This window comes from Dermacentor variabilis, chromosome 9 (assembly GCF_050947875.1).
Source record: "Dermacentor variabilis isolate Ectoservices chromosome 9, ASM5094787v1, whole genome shotgun sequence".
Lineage (NCBI taxonomy): Eukaryota > Metazoa > Arthropoda > Arachnida > Ixodida > Ixodidae > Dermacentor > Dermacentor variabilis.
The window spans coordinates 63,855,924-63,876,646 of record NC_134576.1 but is presented as its reverse complement, the minus strand read 5'-3'; the positions used below and the strand labels follow the sequence as shown (position 1 = coordinate 63,876,646).

The following is a 20,723-nucleotide window of genomic DNA, read 5'->3' as shown; positions in this document are numbered from 1 at the left end:
GTTCTTTTTTTGTTTTGTTTTCTTTCGGTCAACGTTACTAGACCTAACCCAAGAGGTAATCGGCTAACGTTGATCTAACCACCGTGGATCTAACGTTGGTTTCGGCGATATGCTCCTAGTGGCGCGACCAACGCGACTGATAATGTTTTCAGTTTTCCTTGTTTCTTCTGGCACGTCTTTTCTGTCTCGTCCGCGCCGCGCCGCAACAGTCGTCAGCGCGGTCTTCGCGCACAACAAAACTTTTGACAATGACCGCGCGTGTTTTGAACGAAATTTTTTTCAAAAACTTCGTTTACGTGTGTTCCGTGTCGCCTCCAGAGGACAAGAAAGGACCCAGGTTCACGAAACTGGACGTCTTCTTCACTTTCCTGTCGATCATAACGTTTTTCTCAGACATCGCTACCGGTACGTAAATGACACGCTCCGCCCAAAGGATCATTATGAATCCTCCGCGAAACTTTTCGAAGACTTACTTTAGTTAGAAACGTGCCCACCACGGGAACGAGCTTTACGTTATCGGTGTGATTCAACTATATGAGTATCGCATGTCTGTGGCCATGTTGTCATGCCACTTGTTTCGTCGACTGTCGCTTGTGGACGGCCGGCCGTTATCGCATCTGTCGTACTAAGCGACTAAACCAAGGGGGCTCAGTCGACTCGGCTTTCTTTAAAGGCGCAGTTTCTTGCCATACGGAGGTATAGAAAAGCGAGTACAGATCATTTACCTTGTCTGCATTATTTAAACGTCGCTACTGCTCAGATTTTGAGTGCTCAGTCACCGCTGGGAAAAACAGCAACCGTGACAACGGTTTAGCTAAACCGTCTCAGAACGAAACGTTTTGCACAAAGCAAATTATGTCCGTGCGCTCATGCTCTCTTTACGATGTTATGCATCTAGCGAGTGTATTCACGGCATTTTTTTCTTCCTGCTCTTTCCGCATGTCAGATGTGATCGTGGTCACTCAGTACGCCCTGTACCAGCTATGGGTGTACGCCGGCATGACCCTGTTTTTCGTGCTGATGCCTTCGCTGGTGGTGAACGTCTGCAGCTTCAGGTGGCACATTCACGACAAGCGTGTCTCGAAGGTTATCTGGGTCGCCAGCGTGCTGCAGCTCGGCGTTCTGCACAGGTAAGTCACGCTCCGTCGCTCCTTTGTATCCAGTGTCCAACTCCATAATCCGCGTTAGCGTCGTTGTTGGATCAGCAACACGCATTGCGTGAACGCTAATCCGGAGTGTAGATCGCGTCCCGCTTCTTATCGCTGTATGGGGTAGATGCCCCGACTGGCAAAGATGCTACGGTATTCTCAGTTGATAAGATAAACCGTGTTTATTCGTAGGTCGTAAAACACGTAACAGAAACAGAAAAGAGAAACCAAGTGTTTGAGAGAGGGGCTGAAAACGCAATCAGTACTTGTGTCGCGTTCGACAGTATTTTGTGCTGTACCTCAGCAAACTAAAGTATAATTTAAGAAGCCATGCGTGACACAAAGTAAACAAATCATATAATTTCGAGTCTGCTTAGGTATAAAGATGCTCAGGAATAACTTGGTGATAGTATTGCTGGCAGTAATTGGTCGGTAAGTTCATGGGTTCTGGCGGGCAACAAACTTCTGAGCCACTGTGCAAGCTAATCCCATGATTATCTGATTTCACCTCTGGTTCTTGGAAGACTGTGGTTGTGGAATCTAGACATGGTGGCAGTGTCAGCTTATTACTAATGTTGGCTTGCTTGGAGCACCTAAAAAAAAAGTGACTTAAATAATAAGAACAATAATAGCCAATTGCCGCAATTTGCCTGACTTGCTCCTCATTTACCACAATGGCTGCAGGCTGTCACTACCGCCACCACCTTTTCAAGAATGACCTTTTTGCGATGCACACAGCGTCATCTTTGTCCACTACAGTGTTGCCTACTGTGTCATCCAAAATGTGTGCACGGACACTGCTATTCTCAGAGTCTGCATCATGCAAGAAACCCTGAATAAATTTCTAAGTGCAAATGTTATGCAATAGCTCAGTATTTAGTGCACCCACCTCACAACTGTATATTGCCACAGGTGCGCGAGATATCTCCAGTGGCAGTGGCTGTGAAGGTTTTGTTTTAAAGTGAATAGCTTTCTTTGGCTGTTTTGACCAGTTACATGGTTGGCGGCTCGAGGTCGCTTGTCCGAGGTTGGAACGAAAACGCCACCACAAAGGACGCGTGCATGCTTTGTGGAGTGTCATAGCTCTTTTAGATATGCATGCATGCCGTTGTTCACCTCATAATAAAGAATGTCCACCCATGCTACCACTACAGTTGGACTGGTTAATGACTATGTTCAAAGCCTACTTAAATGTTCTCACTGCAACAAATATTTGTCGTCAAGATCGCCATTCCATTAATAAAGCGAAAAGCTCTCTTGAAGCGTTCAGCTATTCGCTTACACTGTCAATCATTTTCGATGGTTTCTGCACAGTTCTTTTCCTTGCCTTTTGCTGACAGGCTGAGATTTAGAAGGCAGCCCAATGACTACAGGGTGATGAAAAGAACAGCTGGACCTTGTTTCAAGCTTTTAACTGCCGTTGCAGCAAAAGTTTAGAGGGCAAACTTTGCAAGTCAACGTCACAAAGCGAGCAACCTCGTTATCTCTTTTCTCAGCAAGTCATGCCTTTCAGTTTCCCTGCAAGTCATGCCTCGAAAGGTGGTGAGTATTCTGGCTTCTCGATAGCTTACTACACTTAATAAAAGACGTGTTTCCTCTCTCGTCATTGCGGCATGAACTGGCGGGGTCAGAGCCAGCTTTAATGCGATTGGCATTCTTAGGGGAATTCACCCAGTTTACAGTAGGTCTGTCTGTCTGTCCCTATCTAACCTCTTTCACGCCAACTTGGATCACCGGGTGTATGCCACTGGGCGTGTGTTGCTCTTCAATAAACCTCTTTCGTGCCAATTTGGGTTAGTGGGCCATTGGGTAATGCCGCTCTTCACATACAAAAAAAAAAAGTCCTTTACAATTTAACCAGTGTTTGATGGAATCGAACCCGCATCATATACATTCAGGTGCTCTTATCATACACACAAGTTGTGTCCACGAAAACTGTGAGTAATATTTAAAAATAGCCATTTTGAAATAAAACGACGGTTCCATCGGAGATGCCATCAGTGGTGGAGGCCATGAGTTGACGAGTGATACGTGGCAGTTAGTTGCTAATTAAAACAATCAGTTGAATAACCTTTAAACATTAAGTTTCAGTGGTCTCATCGTAATTTGGAAATGGAAGGACGCTTCCGTACAAGCCATATCAACTTTTGGATCTAGAAGAAAGCAACTACCAGTGAAACTGCGGCACAATGAAATTCATCGGTCTGAGTGCACAAAATCGAAACTGGGAGGCTGCAGCGAGCGTTTACATCATCCATCAAGTCGAGACATTTATGTCATCCATCAGTCGGCAGCCATCACACTGGGCTCTGTGCTCCTCGCTATTTAACTCTTTGCCAATTAGGCTGAGCAATGGTGTATTGATGCAAATGGGTGCTCCTCCTATGAATTCCGTATTCTTGAACAGTTCTGTGCGTTCCCTGGCCTTTGTGTCGCCTAAGAATTCGACACAAAAGCTGGAGTACGACCAGTTTTGCATTTGCTGAACTGTGAAGACAAAAGGGGAAAAAATCAAGTTTGAATCTAACACTGAGTGATGCACTTTATGTCGTATATATTAATAAAAGTGCTGCAGTAAGATGTTTATGTTTTCTGCTCCCCAACTTTAACAAATCCATCTGCCATGCTGTCTCAACAGCTAAGCCGCTGCGCTGCTAAGCACGTGGTCACAGGCTTCAAATCAATTCCCGGATGCGGAGGCCACACTCCTATAAAGGGAGAGTGCAAAAATGCTCACATTCCAAGTTATTGGTGCACATTAAGCACATTAGTGAAATGTTATGGACCACTCCATCCACGCACTAACACTTTCAAATACAGTTTTTTTCCCCGCATGATTGAACAGTGGAATTTGTTACCTGCCGAAGTTCGTTTGTTACCGATTTCTCAATTTTTAAATGCTATTGCTGATGTATAGTTCCTTCAGATTTTTATATTTCGTTTGTTACCCATTGCTCAATTTTTAAAATGCTATTGCTGATGTATAGTTCCTTCACATCTTTATATTTCTATGTTCTTGTTTCTCCATATCATAATCAGTTTTCTTCGCATGTAAACCCACTCCTGCCATAGCCCTAACGGGCTGCAGTATGTATAAATAAATAAATTAATTAAATGAACGCCAGAGGAAAACATTACGTCGAGCTACATCAATAGATTATTCGTGTAGACGCCTGTCACAGTTTTCTGTGCGCCAATATATCAATTTGTTACGTAGAAAATTGTCACCGAAGGTCCGACTGCTGCTCCTTAATTTGGACAGCCAGCACCAAGATGAACGACTTGGTTTAATCTCCACATGACCTCCGTGTGCCGCCTTCTCCAAATGAGCCAGTGCCGAAGTCCTTTGAGGGGTACCATAGTCCACAACAGGAGGTGCCACTTTAATTTTAGTCTTTCTTTGCTTCTTTTTTTTTTGTTACTAAAGAACAATTCTTGCTCTCAGTGACAAATTCGCTAATATAGAAGCCTAGTCTCTAAGTCCAGGGGGGGGTATTCTGCAAGAGGCCACCTAGTGGACTGTCCATTTCGGCTGCTGCTGATTGGATGCAGCTTTACGAGCAAGGAGGAGACGAGCGGCCCCAGCCAATCAGCAGTGGCCAAAATGGACAGTTCAATAGCTGGACTCCTACAAAATACCTCCCCAGCTCAACTTACTATCTTCCTTCAGTGTCATTAAAAAAAAAAATAATAACCGGACCTTTAGATAAAGTTATTATTCTTCAGGTGGTCAACATTAATCTCGAGCCCTCTGCTATGGCATCCCTCATAATCGTGCAGTTTCATGATGCTAAATACTGTAATTCAATAAACAAATATGGGTGAAAGATTGTGGGACTATTCTCAAGGATGCTGCAGTGCGTACGGTTTCACCTATGTAGCTTTCTTTCCATCGCCACGGAAACACGTCTGCAGGTATAGTTACAGTGCCCATGATAGAGTGTGTCCCCTTCTCCCGACCTTTATCGACTACTTTCTTTTTTGAAGAGCTACACAGAGCATATTTTCGGCACTTAATGCTGTGTGCAAGATTACCTGAACGACTGTCTCCATCACCTGTGCCTGTATGTATCACCCAGCAACCAGCAGGAGTGGTGTTGACAGTACAAGCCAAAAGCCGTTATGTAACACTTTCTGTCAGAGGCTTTGTGACAACTGCGGTAGCACCGTTTCGCCTCTGCTTTCTAGATTCTGAAATTTTGTTTGCACGCTCTTGTGACTGCACAGTAGCGCTGTGACTCGGTGTTTGCGTTGTTGCATCTGATGACATTAGTGTGTTAGCATTTCCCATTAGCATTACCCATTTCCAATTAAGGTTGTGTTCCACCAGCTGCACGTAGATAATATTTAAAGCACTTGCACAGCCAGGAGCAGACAAGCATCAGTAACAGTAGAATGTTAATGCCATGCTAAATACTCTATTGAACCACATGTTCCCTCTATTTATTAGGTGAACATAAATGAAAAGATACAGATAACTGCCCTATCACCACTCTTGTGGGTATCACAAAGAAGAAAAAAAGGAGGGATCTTAGTCGGAGGCTAAACTACTGGTGTGGTGGAGCACCGCTTTATAGATATTGATAATAGAGGTTATCAAGATCTCCTAAAAAGGTGCATCCCACTACCACCATATTTACTCAAAGCTAGGTCGATCACCAACCCCTATGTAGGTTGAACTCCCCAAGGAAAAAAAAAATTCGACTATAGGTCGGCCCATGTTTATTTTTAAAAAGCTGGAAACTTTGAATGTGACACACCTTTATTTGCCATAAGCTAGGCTATTAAGTCTCACTAGTCAATGCCACATCCTTGTCATAGTTCCATTTTTATCATAACTACCAGAGAAGTCATCCTCATCGGATGCTCTGCAGGCACCCTTGGCAACATAAACAATGTACCCTCGATGCTGAAGACGGCAACGAGGATATTGCACTGGATATGCAGCGTTCCCTAAAGCTTGTGTGAATTATCTCCACACTGGCTTTACAGTGGGTGCAATGAAGAACTACGTTAGCTCATTACTTTTGCTGACTTTGTTCACAAGTATAGGTCGAGATTCTTTGGTCAGGAATGTAGGTCAATAGCTCATTTCCGGGTAACATTTTTGAAAAGGAAAGGTTCGCCTATATTCAAATAAACATGGCATATGTCATACTATTTGTCACTACTATTATTCTCTTACAGTTCTTGTCTTATACGAGTTGTTCGTAAAACGTGTATGATCTGTATTTGCTGCTCCTTCTGCTAAGAAAAATAAAAGGGCTGTGGCTTCGTCAAGCTGTCTCGGACAGCTCTTTTCTGGAGCTGCTCTATCTGCAATTAAATGTATCGGACATAAATGATTTGATTTGATTCCTGAGGAAGGAGGTGAGTGCCTTGAAAAGGGTTTAATTAACCATACTTTTTAGTTGGACATTATTAGCTTCATAATTAATTGGCTGCAACAGGTAAACAGTTCTGATAAAATGTGTATCTTCAATTCTGCTTCTTTCTTTATTTTCCTTTCTTTCTTGTAGGTGCTCCGAGCCTCGATAGATTTTCATACTAAAACACTCATGCAAGTTAGCATGCACTCTGTTTTATTGAATCTTGTGTTTGTCATATTGTTATGCAAAATAAGTAACTGCATGGACTCTAAAAAAAATGTCACTAGTGGCATTGCGACGATCATCATCATCAACAACACAAATTGTGGCAAGGATCATTCACCTCCTCCCTGTCCGCCCTTTGTTTTCTTTGCATACAAATATCTCGGAAGGAAAACCCTTTAAAAAGAAAGCTCTGGCCAATGTCTGGGAAGAGTTGATGCAGCTAGCTCTGACCAGGAAGGTCGAAGTGCTGCCCCCCAAACAACCCTACGAGAGCCGGCGCAACTAGCATTTAGTGCACATAATCGTGCACCACCTGGGCCAGATGTCACCACCTGGGCCACGTTATCACTCGTGAACTGAGCATGCATTGTTCTTGGAGGCAAATGTCACCCAGCCAAAGCATGACCCACCAGGCTGTGCTCCTTGAGTCTCATCAACACCACATCGCAGAGCACCTCAGGCAAGGCAAAAGACCCATCAGGACGTATGCCCTGCCACCTCTAAATGCTGCATTGGTGACTGACAATGCCTCCATTGCTAAAGATACTATGGTGATAAAATAATGAAGTCACAGTGTCTTGTGGCTTTCCTTCTTGCTTTTTGTTTCGTTCAGAGTGAAAAGGATACCGTAAACCTTCTGTGCACATTCCCACCACCAGGTACTGGCTGTGTTTGCGTGCTGGGCTCAAGGCCGAGCGGACCCGAGATGTGGACGATTTCCACGAGCTGTACCAGCACCAGAGTGACCTCTGCATGCTCCGCCTGTTCGACTCGTTCCTGGAGTCGGCGCCTCAGCTGGTGCTGCAGCTCTACATCATGGTCAACCACGAGGACTGGAATCCTTGGACTGGTCAGTACCAAGGCATATTGTGCTAACCAGCGAGTGGCCATACTCATTGCCTGTTAGCTCGCAGTCGTACAGGCTCAGATAATACCGTGAGCAGTTCGAATTAGAGGACGTCATGTTATTCTGTCTCTAAAACAACTAACACATGCTTTTTTTCATGCATATACGCATCGCTGAAACTTTTATAAAATGCTCTTTGTGATATGGAACTTGACAGTGATAGCAAAGAAATTAGCAGACACTGTTACCAAGAAGTCCAAGGCATATATATCTCTCTAAAGCCTGGCAGTGGAAAACTTGCCTCTAAAATTGCGCAGTACAATTTACATAGCAAGGATTTCACCCCCATAGTAAGCCATCTGTGGGCTATTGTTAGGCCTGATACTACTATGTAAGGAGGACATTCAGGGTCCCATAGCTTTCACCACACCAGCGCCTCTCAAAATGCTAAGTTTCACACATTCTGTAGAGCCAGTCATTTAAGTCACTGGACTTGCAGACATTCTCATATGTATCCTCACTTGTAGTAAAGCATTGTGACCATTAAGAACGTTGCAGAGCACAAACACACAGAAACTCATATTTGAGTGCCAACCTCCTCTGCAGAAACAAGGAGAACCCCGTCTGCGCCTCAAGTTTGCAGCGTGAAACAAACAAATAATAAAAATTGGCATATTGTAAAGATTTGCAAAAATTGACAAGACAAAATGTTCCCTGGACTTCACAAAAATTTAGTTTAATCATGCAATTGAGACATTAAGCAGAAACATAAGTTTATATATTTATTCATTTATTTAAAATGCTGTCAAGGTCAAAAGATAAAAGTTAGCCGTATTAATAATTGCCCTTGTACAATACCAAAAATTCGCTCTTAACCTGAGTTGATTAATGACAAGGCAAATGAGACACGAAAATGGAAGTCTGGTGGCAACACTACCTGGAAGCTTCCACACCAGCATGCAGTGACGTCAGGGATTTTGACAGCATCTGCTTAGGCCTAGTTAATATTTTTATTGGGGAACATGGAAAAATCTGTATTCTAAGGGAACCAAATGCTCGGCCCAACAAGTTTGAAGAATATTGAGCTGCAACTGCCCAAATATGAAAAAAAAAAAAAACATTAAGAATCGTGACATCACACTCATGTACCTGCACTAAAGGCTCGGTGCAAAATTGTAAAAGTGGGAATTAATTTTCTCTTGCGATGATTGGCGTGCTATCAGTACCGCACAATTGACAAGAAAAGGAGTTTTAAAAGAATACTTTATCCGAGTACATTAATACAAACTGACATAGTGTTTCTATTTGGTGTCACCTTAAAGAAACGTGTTAGGCATGAAAAAAATGAATAGTTTTTGAGTGTGAGGCGGCTGAGAACAAAAATCTATGTGATGTATTGCAGGCATCTCGGCACTGCTGTCTCTACTGTCTCTCGGCTGGGGCATTGCAGCCTACGGCAAGGCCATGAGGCTGTACCGTGCTGAAAAACAGCAGCTCTCCTGGACCGGTCTGATTCTGCAGACATTGTGGAGGTTCGGGACCATGACCTCACGTGTGACCTCTATGGTTCTGCTTGCATGCGTCTGTGGCGCATGGACTCTAGTCATCATCGGTGAGTGCCAATAAATGGACACAAGGAAAGAAGAGTCAAGCTCTTGGCTGAATGGAAAGCATAATACAGTGCCCTTTGGGTGGTTGGTATTCCGTGACAGATATTTTTAGCGCAGAAAAGGAGAAGCCATGGACAAGTTCATGAAGACAATTTGTCCTGGTTTCTTTCCTATTGTACTAAAGAATATTGTACTAAAAAAACTTTTCATCTATATGGAAAAGTTTTGGCAGAGAACTGAATGATCACACAAAAATGCAAAAGCAACAAAATTATAAAAGGTCATTGAACAAAAAATTCAGTACCACAGTTAAAGGGACCGACAACTGGCCAGAATGTGTTGTGATATGTTGATGAAAATTAAATGCCCATTATTTATAGTGAGAGAATCCAGCACGCTGCTTGCAGTTTAAGTAGCAGTAATAATTTTAAATTGGCAAAGAAAGTCTCAAGAACCACAAGGCCTGGCGGTGAAATCTTGATACTTTGAACGTATTGTATGAGGTTACCCTACATAATTTGACTGCTATTAAGTACAATATGGTTATTGCTTAAATTAGACACTTGTGCTTTATTCTATGCTTCGGAAATCAAAAGTGCAGACATGGCTACGGCAACATGCTGAACTGCGTATCACGTGTAAAAGTGTCATTTCGTTTTTGATCCGATTGGTTTCGTTTTGACTGGTTAAATACCAAAGCAGTTGGACAGCAAGCCACGAAAACACGTAGCTATTATCGCAGAAATAATTTAACACTTCGGAAAAGATGACTCGCAGGAACATTTCCTTGATAAAGTATAACACTTCCTTAGTTACAGCCGCCCTTGTTGTCTGCATCCCACAAATTCCGGTGTTTAATCACTATTGCACTCATCTATCACTGTTTGCAGCATGCTCCTAGTGAATGACTACACCCTCACTGCAGATCGCAAAATTGTGATAAACAATGTTCCACGGAATTCTCCACGTTACCGCTTCATGATTAGACACTCTGACTTTTGATTGCATTAAAAAATGGGTGCAGTCGACTCTCGATAATTCGAACTTGAAGGGGCTCGAAAAATTGTTCGAATTAAAGGAAGCCAATTGAATGGCGGACTTACCAGCAATGGCGCATGTGCACTGAGCTAACACATTAGTGGGAAGTTCCAGAAGGTTTATTCACACGTATTTATAAAGTGTAGTCAACGTCCAATTTTTCGGACTTCCTCGGGGCCATGAGAACATCCAAAAAAAATGAATGCATGCTTTTTACTGCCCCCATGGGCTCAAATCACCACAGGCACATCCGAAATGGCTCTAAAGGCCTGCCAGTACACTTATTAGACATATTAGTGCTTGTACTGTGATAGGAGACGGCGGGTGCACGTGTGTATAAATAAAGGAAACATACCATGGTCCCATAACGATTGCCCTTTCCAACTTTTGGTATGCTTCACTGCGTAACATCACTGTATTGAGGCAAAGCTGACTTCCGGGAACATGCATCATGCAATGCGTCATGCTTTCCGCGCTTCAAAGCCATTGGCAAGGATTACAAAGGCGGAGTCGGCACCATTCCTAACAGCGGCGAATGTTACGGTGAAGCTGTTAAGGGCTAGTTCTCCCAGGATCGTGTCCACATGTTGACACAAAATCTCGAAGATAGTATAATGCAGGGCCCACCCGCGGCGGAAGTAAAGCAGGCGTCAAGCACTCCCCATACGTGGGCCAATCCCGAAGACAGTGCAATGCCGGGCCGACCCACGGCAGAGGTGCAGTTCGCCATTAAGGGGCCCACATACACACCTCCGCTGGTCACCCTTCTTCACACAGTGGAAGGGCACTGAGTTTTTTCAATGAAGAACACGGCGTGAACACCAAGAAGCTTGGTAGAGAACATCGCGAAGTTGCTAGGCCTAGCATTGCTGTGATGCGACTATGGCTGCCAGTGGATCTGGGTGCGAGAGTGCCGGCTCGAGGTGGCGGGACTCAAGCTAAAGTGATAGATTAATCGTCAAAGATGTCTAAGGCATCAATATACAGTAAGCCCTCACTATAATGAAGTAAAATGGGCAGCAAAAAAAATTTGATGTAAACGTTAATTCAGTGAAAGTCACTACTCCATAAAAGTGCAGATCTATCAGGATCAGATTTCTCAGTTATAATTGGTTCCTTTCACAGCTGTCCACGCTAGGCACGTGGAAGGTTGCATGGAGTAATATTTGCCTGTCTGTTGCACATTGCTTCCACAGCGTCGCGGCTGCATGGCAGCGCCACTGAAACACGCAGGCACAGCAATGAGGAAAAAGCGGAACAGGCAATGCAGTGACGATAGCTGGCGAAAAAGGCTGCTACTGGAGTCATGGCACCTTCAGAATACGGGGGGTAACATAAACCGCCTGAAAGGCAACCTACCCTCTGTGTACATCCATGGCCTTGGCAACATGTTGAAAAGAAGGAAAGGATGCCCAGCCAGGTAGATCCCCACTCTAGGTCACCAACATCAAAACGTCTGCACTCCTCGCCCCCCTTTAACGGCACTCTTGCGGGTCAAGTGCCTCCGGCATCGGTCACCCCGACCGCCCAGCACCGCTGCAGCCATCCCACCCTTTCGCCCCTTCTTGTCTGTCAAGAAAAGGTTCTCGATCAAGTGTCTCCCCACCTGCCGCACTCTCCCCTCCTTTTTTACAAAGGACCTTTCAAAAGCTGCACACCACCACCCCTGAAGAATACCCTGTGAAGAAGGAGCTGAATGGGCTCCGAAACGTCGGGCTAATAAAATTCACTTATTTGGTTGGAGTCACTCTCAAAGTCCCAACTAAACAGGTAATTCCGTCGAAATGTTTAGCTTCAAGATACTAATGCTGTTAGATTGCCTAGTTAGTTGCTGTAATTATGATGCATGCTACCTGCATAAAATCAGATAAGGCACTGGTTCAAATCATTGGTTCTTCCAATGTTTTTTTGGCATCTGTGTCTTCTTTTTTGGGGGGCATTTAAGCTTGCACTGGTTACACGTACCACAACGCTTCAGGTACACCATCAGAAGCTTTCCATACTAAAGATGGGCATGTAAAGTAATAGAAAGTTGCTGCATTTGAACTGGTGGATTTTGCATCAGGTTCGTTGTTTCTTAGTGCTTTTCACTACGCCAGTGACTGCATTGCCCAGTTGCACCAGAATCCTCGTGCTATATAATCACTTCAGGAGTGTCAACGTGAAAAAGAAAATGGTTGGATTGCTGTGATCTTTTTCTTTACAGGCACCCACTGGATGCTCATGACTGGCTGGCTGGTGTGGCAGAAAACCGACTTTTGCCCATCACGCTGGGAAGAACTTGTGTACAACGCTGTCGTGGGTGCCATCTACACCTTCTGCTTCTTCAACGTGCGCGAGGGCCGGTCACGTGGCCGGGTTGTTGCATTCTATGCTCTCATTGGCCTGCAGAATGTCGCATTCCTCGCTGTCTACTGTGTCGCAAAGGGTGACGCCGACGACCTGCGTGTCATCACTTCAACGGCTGTAGTGCTGGGAAGCTTTGGCATTGGTAGGTGCATCTTTGGAACACAGTTCTGAGGAGCTAAAGTGAGAACATGGCATATCTTTAAATTGTGCATTTTATTTTGCCCTTTGTCACAGGCTTGGATACAGTTTGGACGAGCCTATGCAGAACTATTTTTAAAAAAATGAAAATGACATGAACCTTTAGAAAATATGACCTCAGGAGAAGAATACTGGGGCCCACGATAGGGGGTAAAACTAGTGGGTGGAGAAAAGAATGGTTACAAAATTTCGCCTCTGTTTGTGATTTGCAGCCTTTATAAAAACACGAGTGTGATGCCTCATGTGTGTCTGTTCCTCTTCTTTCCCTTTTTAATGCAATGATTAGAGGAGCACAGCGCATGGTGAGAATACGCAACACACTGCTTGAGCTGAAAGTGTTAAAAGTTATGGGCACAACGACAATCACAGTCGTACACAGTATGACCGCTGTCATGGCAAGTTGATAGTTGTATGCCTATTGTCAGACAACCGTATTTATCGTGAATGTCCTGTGTTTTCCCTTTGTATTTTTTAAAATTATTTTGTTCCTTCTCTCCCTTCTTTTTTAATCTTTCAAGCCCAATACTTCCTTGTTTTAAATGCTGCAAGTCACTTAGAAAAGCCTTTAGACACCTTTTCTCAAAAACTGAGCAACATGTTAGCACAGGTGTGATACCCTTTAATGAACGTAATATACCTTAATAAACTTGGAAAAGCGCCTAATATTGTCACGACCTAGTTGAAGACGAGAACACCGGTGTACAGGATGTATAAAAGCACTTTATAAGAGTAGCCAATGCAATGTCTTTGCCGTCTATCCGCACGCTATTTCATCGTCATTCTCATGGCCTGGCACATAACTGCGGTGATGGTATAGGATGCAGCAATGTGAGCACAGATATAATTAGTGCAGTACTTACTTTCCGTGTTCCTCATCATCAACTGATTGGTTCCTCTAAGCTGTCAACTTTTTTCCCCTTGTACAGTTCACTTATGGTAACCCATTGAAAAGGTTGGCCAGTGACATAGCTGCCCAAGAATGACAAAGGAATGACAACAGAACAAGTAGGAAGGCATGCCTATAAACGGAGCTTTCCTGTTTCCTACAACATCTGTAAGGGTGCGCGTGGACATGCGTCATCCAATGGCTGGCATATATGTGCACACCTGCCGACACTCCTGAATTTGTTGTAAAGTGTACAAATTTAGGCTCATCCTACGATTTTACTAATGTTGCAGCAAGTTTTAAGAAAAATAGGTTCTGCTGGCAAAAAATGTTGTAAAGGTGTTGAAGGACGGGGCAAGCAAGGTTGAAGAATAAAATGAATACCAGAAAGATGTTTCGACAGTGCCTGCACTGTCCTATTGAAGTAATGCAAGGCGCTAAACAGGGCTACTTGCTTCAATGGAAGCATAGCGCGCAAAGGACAATCCACAAAGACTAGACAGGACAGGCGGTTTGTCTTGCGCTGTGCTTCCAGTGTAACTATGTTTTACCAACCAGCCCAAGCCTATACTCTTCTTCTACTTGCTTCAAGCAAATTTATTCAGCCAACTTCCTGAAGCTTAATAAATTGGCAAGAAAAAGTGACTGAAGAAGTCACTGCGATCTACAAGCACTGTATTGCTTCTAAGCCTCTGATGTACCTAAATTGCTGCTCCTTTCGTGGTGGTGGGCCGAAACGTGGCTAATCGTAAACAAACTTTTTGCATAAATCCCATGAAAGATGTCTGCTAAGGACGAACATAAACGAAAATGTGTGCTGCTTCGATCCCCTCCACCCTCACTCCTCTCCCTTTGTCTTGTCCATGAATGCTCTTGCCAATTGTAAAATTAACAGGCTGGCAGATGCGTACGTGCCAAGTCGATTTTTGTAGGGCAGTGCAGTGCAGTATCGAAGATACATGTGTCTTCGATAATATTTTAGATAAACTTTAGGTATCCTTACCTGTATCATTGTACATCTGGCGAAATGTGTATCAGTAGTGTGTATCTTATGTGAATGCATCTTGTATCTTAAGATACAAGATACTGCTATCGCAACATCACCATGCAAAAATATAAACATTGGTTCAACTCGATTTCTCAACCTGATACTGCTGCCACTACGTCAGCTGAATAAAACTAAAGACAACAACATTCTTTTATCTTTCCACCGGACAGAGAGGGCAGGCAATGAGGTCGGTGCATCCCTATTGGTGGAGCGGAGTCACATGATGGCGCTTGCACAGTTTCAACAAAAACAAGCATGCGAACGTCTGCATGCAGCCGACCTTTTGTTTTCTTGCTTTTTTGTTTTTAGTTCTGTTGGTGCCATGACACTTGCTCGTAGCCACCATACCGTGCTACGTACACTGATGCATGCGGCGTCTATCGCGCAAATTATGATGGTGCTATAGTGTCGTTATCGAGGTTTCTCTTGCGTGGTGCTTTGTTACGAAGTCTGAAGAATGCAAGGATGGGTTTCTCTTGCACCTAGTAGCTTTCACACGTCAGTGATTCAAAGGATCTCGTGGATGTAATTTTGACTGTTATGAACCAAAGCATGGATGGCGCTGCTTCCGTGGGACTTGTGTATAAGCTGGCTATATTGTGGATGTGATTGTTGCTTGCAAGTGCCAAAAGCGAATTTTTGACTACGTTACAGAATATGAATTCTCTGAAGTATGACTAAGCTACGAAAGCTACACATTACAGAAAGACTGGCTCTTATTTATTGTCGTCGTAGTAGTGATGATCGGAGTTATAAGTGCCAACAGCATGAATAGCAGTAGTATCCTGTGACACTTTGTGCCACTACAATACGTATGAAACATTTCTGGTCTGGCACAAGTTTTCTTGTAGAAAAAAAATCGTAAAAGGGTTGCACGTTAATAAAATGTCAAGATAAAAAGCTAAAACTCCACAGTGGTATTTGCGCCACCGTGCAAAGGATTCTTATTGACATTCTTGTAATTAAATGGCAACCCGCTAGCTGGTCGGTAAGCAGAGTAGCGACTGCCACTAGTTACAACAGCTACAAGCGAGAACTGCTGACAGCACAGCGTATAAAGAGCTTTTATGTGAATCAGCTAAAGCAACCCCAGTAAATTGTTTCAGAATGAAAATATTGTACTTTGAGCAAAAAATAGAAAAATTTTGAGATACTAAATGACATTTCATTTAAATGAAACAAGGTTGGTCGGAGCTAAAAAATACCCACCAAACATTTTTGGGCATACGTATTTGCTGCTGCGTTATATACATCTAAAATAAGAAATTTGCTTATGTATCACAGTATCTTAAGATACAAATGGAAAGTACTGTATCAAATACAGTAGTAGCGGTAGCATCTTGTATCTGTATCTCAAATGCTTGTTGCCCTAGTATCTTGTATCGTATCACGATACAATTGCAAAGTATCTTTTCCCAACCTTGGTGTAGAGTCATTACTGACATAGCCCAGGGTGGAAAAAAAATTCAGTTTTGAAAGCCGCAGGAGGGAGTAAGTAATCTATTATGTAGTATTGGGGGTCCCAGTGATATTAATGATGTCCTATAGATATCCTATAGATATGGACATCCACTGCCAGGTCATGGATATCCTCAAGGTGTGTTAACTACGTCCGGTGGGAGTCCCTCACACGATTGTTTTGCTGCACTTTCCTTCTCCTGTGGACAGCGCTTGCATGTCCGCGAGCATCATCACGAGGGCATGCTGCATACATTTCGCAGATATATGCTAGGGCCCAGTGTCTGTTATGGTGTCTAGCTTTTAAGCCCGCAATGCTTGAATGGAAAGCACAAACAGGTTTAACCCAATTTCTCTGCCCGACATTCCACAGGCAGAGAAATTGGGCTAAACCCGTTTTTCAACATTCAAGTGAACAACAACACGTGTTGCATTGCATTTCCCAAATGTCGCTTGATGTAAACTCCGATAATGCGCTGGAAAGTGAACCAATGCAGGGCTAACATTGCTGTGCATTGTAAACAGTAGCTGTAACGTTGAGAGGATGTTTGCCTAACTACATTATTAATAAGGGAAATGAGACATCCACCCAATCATGGCAATTCCTACAAAGGAAGCCCATACGGTTTCCTCAAAAGAAAAGCCTCGCAGTTGAAGAAAAATTCGTCCTGGTCCGGGACTCGAACCCGGGACCACCACCTGTCCGGGGCAGCTGCTCTACCATCTGAGCTAACCAGGCAGCTACTAGATGGCAGGGCGAAGTCCAATTTGTCAACAACTCGAAGCAAAGGCAAGAGTTTGACGTAATAGTTCTGCGGAAACCCACAAAGTGGAGATAAGTATTTAAGAGAAATGAGACATCCACCCAATCATAGCAATTTTCAGAAATTTTTAGAATATATAAAGAACCCTAACGAAGGACTCTAGGTATATTCTAGCTGCATGCAGCAGAACAACATTTGGCTCGCATGGTCACGGCAGCATTGTCAACAAGTCGGGAACATTGTATTACCCTGTTCAATATGTTTTCCTGGCAAGAGAGTGTTGAAGACGCAGTGTTCAAAAAGGGAAGTAGTACTAGTATGTGGAAGGCTGATGATGATCATTTTCATACACCCAAAATGGATGGAGGGTGCAGGTAAAATTTGGCCAGTGCCGCCATAATCATTTCAAGTTTAAAAAATAAACATTGCCAGTTATTTTTCGGTTATGTGGCATCTATGTTTATCTTACGTTTCTGTTGTGAGAAATATGTCTGGACTCATTGTCATACACTTCTTCTCCCCCACTTTGACAGGCATGTACTGCATGGCGTTGTACTACCGGTTCTTTCACCCGAGTGGGCCTATCTACCTTTGCACTGGTAAAAGTACACAAGGAGAGAGTCTGGAAATGCAGGTGAGGCCCAGTGACTTCAAGTTGTTGCACATCTTACAAACACGCTTTTTCCATTAAAGGGCCCCTCACCAAGCCACATCGCAAATTTTGGTAATACGCTGGAAGTTATTATGTGCCCTCTAAGGAGTGTTCTGCCGCAAGAATTTTGCAAATTGCCCAGAGAACCATTTATGTTGCATAGATGTCAATAGGACATCATGTCTTAGACATTGCGCACATCCTATAGATATCTATATTTCTCCAAACAGCATTACAAATACATGGATAATCCAAGTCCCATCTAGATCACGTTGCTGTAACATTGAAAGGATATCACAGCTGGACATAAGTGACCTGTAATACACGTTCATTTTAGGGATGCCGGAGGTCCATAGAACATGTAATGGATTTTTCTTGTTCACGCTGTAATGAGCTGCATACCTACAAGGGCCACAGCAGGTGTACCATCTAATATAAATGAACTGCAAACAGCAGATCGTGTAGCCGAAGCATAACTGAAAGCACAGTGCGCGGCGTCGACCAGTCATCGTTGTACACATGCACGCTTATGTGGTTTCAACGTTAATTGCAGGGCGCTTGTCCTACTGCCGTTACGTCACCTATACTTTGTTTGAGGCTTGTCTTTTTACCATGCCGCGGTAGTGCCATTCCTACCCGAGATTACCATTAAGGTGACTAGCACTGTTGTTGCTCCTCCAGTGTAATACATTTTTTTGTGCTACTCAAATTACGATTAGACACTGGCAGCTTTAAGGGTGGAAGCAGAAGCAAAGCAACACACGTTAGGAAACCGGTCCCATGCCGGCTGTATCATGCTACAGATGTGGCGATGGTACTGCCACGGCAAGATATGAGAAAACAACTTTCGGACGAAATACGGGAGACGTTTATCGCAGTAGGGTGAGTAGCGCTGCACTCTGCGCAAGAATCACATGCCCACGCATGTGTTATGCGTGGGCATAGTTATGCTTTAGTTATGCTTCGACTGCACACTCTGCTGTTTGTATTTCATTTGTCCTCGATGATGCATCTGCTGACGCACATTAATGCCACGGTTACCACCATTGTGGGCAAGTAGCTGGTGAGCTTGTTTGAAGTGTTTTGTTAACGTGCAAACATGTAAATTTCAAAATATAGATTGAAACTCTCACGAGGTATCTTTCTTATTATGTATAGTTCAGACACTCATCAAGATGTGAAAAGTGGGCTCACGAAATCGTAGATCTGTAGTTCGATCATTGTGAATTATTACAAATCCTGCAATGGCTACATGAAAAAATTTAGTTCAGTAAGCACAAGGTAAAGCACATAAGCGAGACTCGCAATGTCATATCAACATTACTTTTCATAAAATTGATAAAGTTTTATTACAAAAATGATTTGCACCGAGCCAGGCACGTCTATGAAAATAATACTGCAAGTTCTAACTGTATACAGCCAGGTTAAATGTAAATGTAAAAAAAAAAAACTAAACTTCAATAAAAACAAATTGAAATTCAACTTCACTAAAGCAGCAGTAATGAGAACAAGGTATAAAGACTCAGAAAATGGCTAGCACTCACACTGCAATCATATATTAAAACATTGAAACTGATTAGTAGGAGGTGATAATATCAAATACTAATGAATGACCAAAAGTGCATGGCCTGCATGCCGGCACCTGCTTCTGGTGACACCACGAAATTCAAGATAGAAAGTCGGTACTTTCTAGCTATATCTAAAAACGTATGCTAAAAGAAAATCCGCACAAGAATAATACCAAGATGGAATGTTCACCTTGATAGGCAACATGCTCAGGCAGCTTGTCACACCATGCGAGTGCCAAACACATAACGCTGCCAGATACTTAGAAATAAACACTGCAAATGAGATATATCCCTGGCACTTGAAGAGGAGCTCCAGAAGCAAAACGATACAAATACAGATATCCGAAAATTAATCACCAAAATGTTGCCCTCACGACATTTCTATAAGCGCTCCACAAAGTGAACAAACGTGCAGTAGAACCTCATTCATACGTCTTGGAAAAAGCACGAAAAACCATACTAACCAAGAAAACGTACAATACGAAGTAAATAAATAAATTGACAGACTCAACTGTTGTTGACAATTATGTAATGTGAAGCGTTGTGCGGATCGTTAAGCACGAGATGCCAACGCACGTTGAGCTGGTGGTGCTCCGGCAGCCCGAGACGTGTTTTGTTGTTTTCCTAGAGGCGCGACGGGAAACCGAAGCAAAATCGAGCTGGTGGGCGACACCGGATGCCGTCGAAGCGAAATGTGATGCCCACATCGCGCCGCCTGCAGCAGGGAACGACGGCGCGTTTAGATTATCGCCTACTAAAGGCGTGCAGTTCGCTACTAATTGCACTATGCATCATGTGCTGTAAAGCAGATAGGTGAACATGCTTACCGCTGCAGGTTTGGGGGCGATAGCCGTGACTGTGGCGTGCGACGACCCGGGCGGGGATTTGCTGTTACTGGAATAAAAAACTATGCGCACAGTCAGTTTCACGTGAGGCAGGCGGCTATATATACTGTTCTTGATCACACCTTTTCTTGTTCACACAGGATCTAGTGGCCAAAAAACGTATGCGATCGCAGTCTGCAGCTGAGAATGGCAGCGTATTTTAGTTATTGCCTATTAAAAGTGTGCACTACACTTCCTACAGCACCACGCACTGTGAAAGAGATCGGTGAAGATGCTTATGGCAATAGGATTGGCGGTGATAGCTGTGAAACCCGTGTGCGACAATCCCAGAGCTTTGCTGGTGCCGGAATGAGGAACTGGGTGCACGCCGGCGTTTTCACATGAGACGGGCGGGCGAGTATTGCGGTGAAGCTGCCATGGTGGGCAGCTATGTACTGTTCTCGATTGCGCGTGCCTCACACATTTACTTGTTTACATGGGATCGAGCACTTACAGAAAGGTCGCGCAACACTTTTACCTGAGTAAGAGGGTCTATCCGCTCCCACATAAGGAACTAACCAAAGCGCAGGCAACCATCCTCAGACTTTTGCAGAAAGGGACATACCCATTTTTATTACACTCGGTCTGTCCAGACACATATACTAGCAACACCTGCCCTCAGTGCGGCGATTCAGATAACTTAGAACGTATGCTCTGGCGATGCCCCTCGTTACGAGGC

General features: G+C 43.7%; 1 protein-coding gene across 1 annotated transcript in view; it reads left to right on the top strand.

Moving 5' to 3' along the window:
* The first annotated feature begins 222 nt into the window (after positions 1 to 222).
* LOC142592755 (XK-related protein 6-like) overlaps positions 223 to 20,723 on the top strand; it is a 29,366-nt gene continuing 8,865 nt past the window's right edge. Inside the window, exons 1-6 of the mRNA XM_075704410.1 lie at positions 223 to 405; positions 947 to 1,130; positions 7,402 to 7,592; positions 8,992 to 9,201; positions 12,444 to 12,728; positions 17,474 to 17,574. Of these exons, the coding sequence (XP_075560525.1) occupies positions 249 to 405; positions 947 to 1,130; positions 7,402 to 7,592; positions 8,992 to 9,201; positions 12,444 to 12,728; positions 17,474 to 17,574 (1,128 nt within the window). The 5' untranslated portion in view covers positions 223 to 248. The remainder of the gene's footprint in view (positions 406 to 946; positions 1,131 to 7,401; positions 7,593 to 8,991; positions 9,202 to 12,443; positions 12,729 to 17,473; positions 17,575 to 20,723) is intronic.